The following is a 9212-nucleotide window of genomic DNA, read 5'->3' as shown; positions in this document are numbered from 1 at the left end:
TCACATTTTCCACCCTTTTCCCCCTCAGTTTTCCACCTCTTTCCTTTCTCACGTTTGCTGCCGTTTTGTTCCCTCAAGTTTTACACCTTTCTTTTTCTCACGTTTTTCACTTTTTTTTCCCTTAATATTTCCCAATTATTTTTTCTTTGCATTTCTTGCTGTTACGTTGCCTCGTTTCCCACCCATTTTCACCTCACGTTTCCTGCTCTTTGCCCCTCATGTTTGTCACCTTTTCTCCCCTCATGTTTCTCTTTTTTCCCCCTCACGTTTCCCGCCCTTTTCTCTCCTAATGTTTCCCAGCTTTTCCCCTCACATTTCCCCCTTTTCTCCCCCACATCCCATACCTCTCTATGCACCCCAAACTCCTCCTACGTTTCCCCCTTTTTCCCCTCATATTTCCCAGCTTTTTCCCTCACATTTCTCCCTTTCTTCCCCTCACATTTCCCCCATTTTCCCTTCACATTTCCCCATTTCTCCCCTCACATTTCCCCATTTTCCCCTCACATTTCCCCCTTTCCCCTCTCACATTTCCTGCCATTTTCCCTTCCTTTCCCCCGTTTCCGTCACATCCCATTTGCCATCCGCTCACCCCAAAACCTCTCGCCTTTGTCACCCCAGCCCTGTGTCACTGCCGCGTCCCCACGTCACCCTGACCCTGTAAACGTCACGACTGTGGTGTCCCCACATCCCCGAAGTGTCCCCAAGGTGTCCCCAAGGTGTCCCCAGGGCTGCACCACTCGGGGTCACCCCAAAGTGTCCCCTCAGTTCCCTCCCTGTCCTTGAGGAGGGTCATGGCCATGGTGTCCCCACGTCCCCAAAGTGTCCCCAAGGTGTCCCCATTTCCTCAGGGTTACTGGGGCTCTTCAAGGGTCACCCCAAACTGTCCCCTCAATTCCCTCTCTGTCCTTGACGGGGGTCATGGTCACACTGTCCCCACATCCCTGAGCTGTCCCCAAGCTGTCCCCAGGGCTGCACCACTTGGGGTCACCCCAAAGTGTCCCCTCAATTCCCTCTCTGTCCTTGACAGGGGTCACGGTCACACTGTCCCCACATCCCCGAGGTGTCCCCAAGGTGTCCCCAAAGTGTCCCCAAAGTGTCCCCAAGCTGTCCCCGAGCTGTCCCCAAGGTGTCCCTGAGCTGTCCCCGAGCTGTCCCTGAGCTGTCCCCATGTCCCCAGGGCTGTCAGGGCTCTTTGAGACGGGGCTGCACCACGCGGGGTCACCCCAAAGTGTCCCCTCAGTTCCCTCCCTGTCCTTGAGGGGGGTCACAGCCATGGTGTCCCCACATCCCCGAGGTGTCCCCAAGGTGTCCCCAAGGTGTCCCCAGGGCTGCACCACTCGGGGTCACCCCAAAGTGTCCCCTCAGTTCCCTCTCTGTCCTTGAGGGGTCACGGCCATGATGTCCCCACATCCCCGAGGTGTCCCCAAGGTGTCCCCAAGGTGTCCCCAAGGTGTCCCCAGGGCTGCACCACTCGGGGTCACCCCAAAGTGTCCTCTCAGTTCCCTCCCTGTCCTTGAGAGGGGTCACCCCAAAGTGTCCCCACATCCCCAAAGTGTCCCCAAGGTGTCCCTGAGCTGTCCCCGAGCTGTCCCTGAGCTGTCCCCATGTCCCCAGGGCTGTCAGGGCTCTTTGAGACGGGGCTGCACCACGCGGGGTCACCCCAAAGTGTCCTCTCAGTTCCCTCCCTGTCCTTGAGAGGGTCACAGCCATGGTGTCCCCACATCCCCAAAGTGTCCCCAAGGTGTCCCTGAGCTGTCCCCATGTCCCCAGGGCTGTCAGGGCTCTTTGAGACGGGGCTGCACCACTCGGGGTCACCCCAAAGTGTCCCCTCAGTTCCCTCCTTGTCCTTGAGAGGGGTCACAGCCATGGTGTCCCCACATCCCCAAAGTGTCCCCAAGGTGTCCCTGAGCTGTCCCCATGTCCCCAGGGCTGTCAGGGCTCTTTGAGACGGGGCTGCACCACTCGGGGTCACCCCAAAGTGTCCCCTCAGTTCCCTCCCTGTCCTTGAGGGGTCACGGCCATGGTGTCCCCACGTCCCCGAAGTGTCCCCAAGGTGTCCCCATGTCCCCAGGGTTACTGGGGCTCTTCAAGGGTCACCCCAAACTGTCCCCTCAATTCCCTCTCTGTCCTTGACGGGGGTCACGGTCACACTGTCCCCACATCCCTGAGCTGTCCCCAAGGTGTCCCCAAAGTGTCCCCAAGGTGTCCCCGAGGTGTCCCCAGGGCTGCACCACTCGGGGTCACCCCAAAGTGTCCCCTCAGTTCCCTCCCTGTCCTTGAGGGGGGTCACAGCCATGGTGTCCCCACATCCCCGAGGTGTCCCCAAGGTGTCCCCAAGCTGTCCCCGAGGTGTCCCCGAGGTGTCCCCAGGGCTGCACCACTCGGGGTCACCCCAAAGTGTCCCCTCAGTTCCCTCCCTGTCCTTGAGGGGGGTCACAGTCACACTGCCCCCACAGTCACAGCCATGGTGTCCCCACATCCCCAAGGTGTCCCCAAGGTGTCCCCAGCGTTGCTCCACTCAGGGTCACCTCAAACTTTCCCCTCAGTTTCTTCCAAGGCGTTCCCTGTCCTTGAGGAGGGTCACGGACATGGTGTCCCCACGTCCCCGATGTGTCCCCAAGGTATCCCCAAAGTGTCCCCAAGGTGTCCCCAAGCTGTCCCCGAGGTGTCCCCGAGGTGTCCCCAGGGCTGCACCACTCGGGGTCACCCCAAAGTGTCCCCTCAGTTCCCTCCCTGTCCTTGAGGGGTCACGGCCATGGTGTCCCCACGTCCCCAAAGTGTCCCCAAGGTGTCCCCATGTCCCCAGGGTTACTGGGGCTCTTCAAGGGTCACCCCAAACTGTCCCCTCAATTCCCTCTCTGTCCTTGACGGGGGTCACGGTCACACTGTCCCCACATCCCTGAGCTGTCCCCAAGGTGTCCCCAAAGTGTCCCCAAGGTGTCCCCAAGGTGTCCCCAGGGCTGCACCACTCGGGGTCACCCCAAAGTGTCCCCTCAGTTCCCTCCTTGTCCTCGAGGAGGGTCACGGCCGCAGTGTCCCCACGTCCCCAAAGTGTCCCCAAGCTGTCCCCAAGCTGTCCCCAGGGCTGCACCACTCGGGGTCACCCCAAAGTGTCCTCTCAGTTCCCTCCCTGTCCTTGAGAGGGTCACAGCCATGGTGTCCCCACATCCCCAAAGTGTCCCCAAGGTGTCCCTGAGCTGTCCCCATGTCCCCAGGGCTGTCAGGGCTCTTTGAGACGGGGCTGCACCACTCGGGGTCACCCCAAAGTGTCCCCTCAGTTCCCTCCTTGTCCTTGAGAGGGGTCACAGCCATGGTGTCCCCACATCCCCAAAGTGTCCCCAAGGTGTCCCTGAGCTGTCCCCATGTCCCCAGGGCTGTCAGGGCTCTTTGAGACGGGGCTGCACCACTCGGGGTCACCCCAAAGTGTCCCCTCAGTTCCCTCCTTGTCCTTGAGAGGGGTCACAGCCATGGTGTCCCCACATCCCCAAAGTGTCCCCAAGGTGTCCCTGAGCTGTCCCCATGTCCCCAGGGCTGTCAGGGCTCTTTGAGACGGGGCTGCACCACTCGGGGTCACCCCAAAGTGTCCCCTCAGTTCCCTCCTTGTCCTTGAGAGGGGTCACAGCCATGGTGTTGTCCCCAAGGTGTCCCCAAAGTGTCCCCAAAGTGTCCCCAAGCTGTCCCCGAGCTGTCCCCAAGGTGTCCCTGAGCTGTCCCCGAGCTGTCCCTGAGCTGTCCCCATGTCCCCAGGGCTGTCAGGGCTCTTTGAGACGGGGCTGCACCACGCGGGGTCACCCCAAAGTGTCCCCTCAGTTCCCTCCCTGTCCTTGAGGAGGGTCATGGCCATGGTGTCCCCACGTCCCCAAAGTGTCCCCAAGCTGTCCCCAAGCTGTCCCCAGGGCTGCACCACTCGGGGTCACCCCAAAGTGTCCCCTCAGTTCCCTCCTTGTCCTTGAGAGGGGTCACAGCCATGGTGTCCCCACATCCCCAAGGTGTCCCCAAGGTGTCCCCAGCGTTGCTCCACTCAGGGTCACCTCAAACTTTCCCCTCAGTTTCTTCCAAGGCGTTCCCTGTCCTTGAGGAGGGTCACGGACATGGTGTCCCCACGTCCCCGATGTGTCCCCAAGGTATCCCCAAAGTGTCCCCAAGGTGTCCCCAAGCTGTCCCCGAGGTGTCCCCGAGGTGTCCCCAGGGCTGCACCACTCGGGGTCACCCCAAAGTGTCCCCTCAGTTCCCTCCCTGTCCTTGAGGGGTCACGGCCATGGTGTCCCCACGTCCCCGAAGTGTCCCCAAGGTGTCCCCATGTCCCCAGGGTTACTGGGGCTCTTCAAGGGTCACCCCAAACTGTCCCCTCAATTCCCTCTCTGTCCTTGACGGGGGTCACGGTCACACTGTCCCCACATCCCTGAGCTGTCCCCAAGCTGTCCCCAGGGCTGCACCACTTGGGGTCACCCCAAAGTGTCCCCTCAATTCCCTCTCTGTCCTTGACAGGGGTCACGGTCACACTGTCCCCACATCCCCGAGGTGTCCCCAAGGTGTCCCCAAAGTGTCCCCAAGGTGTCCCCAGGGCTGCACCACTCGGGGTCACCCCAAAGTGTCCCCTCAGTTCCCTCCTTGTCCTCGAGGAGGGTCACGGCCGCAGTGTCCCCACGTCCCCAAAGTGTCCCCAAGGTGTCCCCAAGGTGTACCCAAGGTGTCCCCAAGGTGTCCCCAGGGCTGCACCACTCGGGGTCACCCCAAAGTGTCCCCCCAGTTCCCTTCCTGTCCTTCAGGGGTCACAGCCAGGTGTCCCCACATCCCCGAGCTGTCCCCGAGCTGTCCCTGAGCTGTCCCCGTGTCCCCAGGGCTGTCGGGGCTCTTCGAGACGGGGCTGCACCACGCGGGGGGCGCGGCCCCCGACGCCTCGGTCATGAACCTGATCTCGGCGCTGGAGTCGCGGGGACCCCAGCCCGGACCCTCGGCCTCGTCCCTCCTGTCCCAGTTCCGCACGCTTCCCATTTACCCCAGGGGGGGTCCCCATTTACCCCTACCGGGGTCCCCACATGTACCCGGGTGTCCCCATCCCCCTGGGATGTCCCCCCCTCCCCAGATGGGGTCCCCACTCTTACTTGGGTGCCCCCCACTCACCCCGGGGGTGTCCCCCCTCCTCAAACAGGGTCCCCACATGTACCTGGGTGCCCCCCACTTACCCCTGGGATGTCTCCCCCTCCCCAAATGGGATCCCCACTTGTACCTGGCTGTCCCCATTTACCCCAAATGGGGGTCCCCATTTGTACCTGGGTGATCCCCACTCCCCCCAGGAGTGTCCCCCCCTCCCCAAACGGGGTCCCCACATGTCCCAGGGTGCCCCCACTCCCCCCGGGGGTGTCACCTCCTGTCCTACCAGGGTCCCCACATGTCCCAGGTGCCCCCAACCCCCTTCCCGTGTCTCCCCCCACCCAAATAGAGTCCCCACGTGTACCTGGGTGTCCCCTGTTCCCCCCGGGGGTGTCCCCCCCTCCCCAAACGGGGTCCCCACATGTCCCAGGGTGCCCCCACTCCCCCCGGGGGTGTCACCTACTGTCCTACCAGGGTACCCCCATGTCCCAGGTGCCCCCAACCCCCTTCCCGTGTCTCCCCCCCTGACCCCGCCGCTCCCCCTCCCCAGCCATGCACACTCCAGCTCCGGCCGAGCTCTTCATCTCGGGAGCGCTGCCCGGCTCGGGCACCTTCCCGTCCTCGTCGGCGCTCGGCCCCTACCAGCACCCGGCGTCCTTCGGCGGCCGCAGCTTCCCGGTGGGGTCCCCGCTGAGCCTGCCCGAGGCCGCCTTCAGCCCCGGCTCCAACGGGCTGCTGTCCCCGCACGACCCGCTGCTGCACATCAAGCCCACGCAGCCCGCCGTGCCCTCCTCGCTGGGCTTCGACCGCCTGGGCTCGGCCGTGCTGGGCTCGGCGCTGCCCGCCCAGACCCCTCCGTACCGGCCCGCTCCCAGTTCCTCCCAGTTCAACCTGCTGGCGGCCACCGAGCAGCCCCCTCAGCTCTACAACGCGCCCGTTTTCGGCGGCGCCAACGCGGCGGGCGGCGGCGATCGCGCCATATCGCGACAGGACAGCGTCATCAAGCACTACCAGCGGCCGGGCGGGGCTCAGCCGCAGCTGCCGCCGGCGCCGGGGCTGCAGCACTACCTGAGCTGCGGCGGCTCCTACCAGCAGGTGCCCGCGCACCGCGCCCCGCTGTCCTGCAGCCCGCTGGGCGAGCAGTCGCCCGCCAGCTCCGAGGGCTCGCAGCAGCCGCCCAAAGCCGCTCCGCCGGCGCCGCGCCCCGAGCCGGGCTACCGGCCCATCATCCAGTCGCCCGGTTACTCCGGGGGCGCCGCGGGCGCCGCGGGCAACGGCGGCGCGGGCGGCGGCAACGGCGGCAAGTCCAAGAGCTACTCGGCGTCGCGGCAGCCGCCGCGCTCCACCAACACGCCCAAGTGCCAGAGCAGCTACACGCCCAGCACGCCCAAGCCCAGCTCCGTCATCGCCAGCCAGTCGCCGGCCTACTCGCCGGGCCAGCCGCCCCAGAGCCTGCTGGCCATGGGGGGAGCCCCCGGCTACAGCGCGCCCGGGGCGCCCCAGAGCCTGGCGGGGGCGGCGCAGCCCGCGGGGGGCTTCAGCGGAGGGCAGGCCGGGGACCTGGGGGGCAAAGGCGGCGGCTACCAGGGCGGGGGGCAAGGCGGCGGGCAAGGGGGGCTGCAGCCCTGCGTCAGCGGCGCGGGCACCTACTCGCCCGAGCAGCTGCAGGCGCTGCCCTACGGCGTCCAGCCCGAGGGGGGACAAGCGGGGGGCTACGGGCCGCCGGCCCCCTCGCAGGGCTTGCCCACCGCCAGCCCCTCGCTGACCTACAGCACCGGGCACTCGCCCGCCATGCCCGGGCCGCCGCTGCCCTACGCCGGCCTGGGGGGCTCCAGCCCCTCGCCCATCATCCGCCCGCTGCAGTCGCCGCCGGCCGCCCGGCCGCAGAGCGGGGCGTCGCCGGGCCAGTCGCAGAAGTACCTGGGCTCCGTGCTCTCGCCGTCCTTCATGGCCCCGCAGGGCTACGGCGCCGCGCCGGGCGGGGGGCTCGAGCGGCAGCCGCCCCCCGCCCCGCCGGGGGCGCCCCCGAATTTCGGCAAGGGGGCCAAAGGCGAGGCGGAGCTGCTGGCGGCGGAGCGCAGCGAGGACGAGGATTTCCTGATCCAGCACCTGCTGCAGGCGCCCAGCCCGCCCCGAGAGGGGCTGGGGGGCTGCGAGGAGCGCCCCAAAACTCTGGGGGGCTACGGGGGGGCGCTGGGCAAGGAGGAGCGCTACCAGCTGCAGAGCGTCATCCGGCCCAACTCCAACCTGGAGGCGCCGCTGGAGCTGGCGCTGCTCAAGGAGAAGAAGAAGCCGGAGAGAGGCAAAGAATTCCGGGGGGCTGGCGGAGGAGGAGGGGGCGGCGAGGTGGCGGCCACCTCGGTGGTGCACTACGGCCACCAGCCGCCGCCCGCGCTCGACACGTACGAGCTGAAGAAGCCGCCCGAGCACCTGGCCGGGGGCAAGGAGCTGGGCCAGCCGCCGCCGCCGCACTCGTACCTGCCCAAAACCCCCGAGCACGGGCGGCTGGTGGGCGAGGGACCCCCGCTGGAGCCCCACAACCTCCTGCTGGACCCCTCCCCGGAATTGGGGGGGTCGCTGCTGCCCTCGGTGCTCACCCACACGCAGAGCCAGCTGCACCCGCGGCCCAAGGCGAGAGCGCCGCTGGACGTTCACCTGCTGGAGCAGCAGAGGATGCCGCCCCCGCCGCCGCCCCCTCCGCCTGGGGGGTTTGGGATGGGTCTGAGTGACGGAAATTGGGGTTTGGGGGGTTTGGGATGGGCCTGAAGTGACCAAAATTGGGGTTTGGGATGGGCCGGGGTGACCGAAATTGGGGTTTGGGGTTTGGGGTGGGCATGAAGAGACCGAAATTGGGGTTTGGGGGGTTTGGGATGGCCATGAAGTGACCGAAATTGGGGTTTGGGATGGGCCGGGGTGACCCAAATTGGGGTTTGGGGTGGGTCTGAGTGGCTGAAATTGGGGTTTGGGGGGGTTTGGGACGGGCCGGGGTGACCCAAACTGGGGTTTGGGGTTTGGGGTGGGCCTGAAGTGACCAAAATTGGGGTTTGGGGGGTTTGGGATGGGCCGGGGTGACCCAAATTGGGGTTTGGGGAGTGGTTTGGGGTTTGGTTTGCTCCAAATGGTCCTAAAATGACCCAGAATTGGGGTTTGGGGTGCTTGGGATGGGCCTGAGTGACTGAAATTGGGGTTTGGGGGGTTTGGGATGGACCTGAAGAGACCGAAATTGGGGTGCTCGGGATGGGCCTGAGTGACTGAAATTGGGGTTTGGGGGGTTTGGGGTGCTGCAAATTGACCCAAAATGCCCCAAAATTGGGGTTTGGGGGGTTTGGGATGGGCCTGAAGAGACCGAAATTGGGGTGCTCGGGATGGGCCTGAGTGACTGAAATTGGGGTTTGGGGGGTTTGGGATGGGCCGGGGTGACCCAAATTGGGGTTTGGGGTTTGGGATGGGTCTGAGTGACCGAAATTGGGGTTTGGGATGGGCCTGAAGAGACCGAAATTGGGGTTTGGGGGGTGGTTTGGGGTTTGGTTTGCTCCAAACAGTCCTAAAATGCCCCAAATTGGGGTTTGGGGTGGGTCTGAGTGACCCAAATTGGGGTTTGGGGAGTGGTTTGGGGTTTGGTTTGCTCCAAATGGTCCTAAAATGACCCAGAATTGGGGTTTGGGGTGCTTGGGATGGGCCTGAGTGACTGAAATTGGGGTTTGGGGGGTTTGGGATGGGCCGGGACCGAAATTGGGGTTTGGGGGGGTTTGGGATGGGCCGGGGTGACCGAAATTGAGGTTTGGGGGGTTTGGGATGGGTCTGAGTGACCGAAATTGGGGTTTGGGATGGGCCTGAAGAGACCGAAATTGGGGTTTGGGGGGTGGTTTGGGGTTTGGTTTGCTCCAAACAGTCCTAAAATGCCCCAAATTGGGGTTTGGGGGGGTTTGGGGTGCTGCAAATTGACCTAAAACACCCCAAATTTGGAGTTTGGGGGGGTTTGAGGGGGTTTGGTGTGCCCCAAATTGACCCAAAATGCCCCAAAATTGCGGTTCCACCCCCCCAGATCAAAATGGGAGAGTCCAAGGGAGGTCGCGGAGGGGCCACTGGGGCTTACTGGTCTGTACTGGTCCATACTG

At 64.5% G+C, this 9212-nt stretch overlaps 1 protein-coding gene across 1 annotated transcript; it reads left to right on the top strand.

Moving 5' to 3' along the window:
* Nucleotides 1-4823: 4823 nt before the first annotated feature.
* On the top strand, nucleotides 4824-7813 carry LOC121356411 (proline-rich protein 12-like; the record flags this gene model as incomplete). Its single annotated transcript, XM_041472754.1, has 2 exons — nucleotides 4824-5009; nucleotides 5645-7813. Coding segments are annotated over 2 exons (2355 nt in total), but the record flags the coding sequence as incomplete, so codon positions are not given.
* Between the last annotated feature and the right edge of the window lie 1399 nt (nucleotides 7814-9212).

This window comes from Pyrgilauda ruficollis, unplaced genomic scaffold, assembly GCF_017590135.1.
Source record: "Pyrgilauda ruficollis isolate IOZ18807 unplaced genomic scaffold, ASM1759013v1 scaffold1085, whole genome shotgun sequence".
Lineage (NCBI taxonomy): Eukaryota > Metazoa > Chordata > Aves > Passeriformes > Passeridae > Pyrgilauda > Pyrgilauda ruficollis.
The sequence above is the reverse complement of the archived record's forward strand: the minus strand, read 5'-3'. Positions and strand labels throughout refer to the sequence as shown.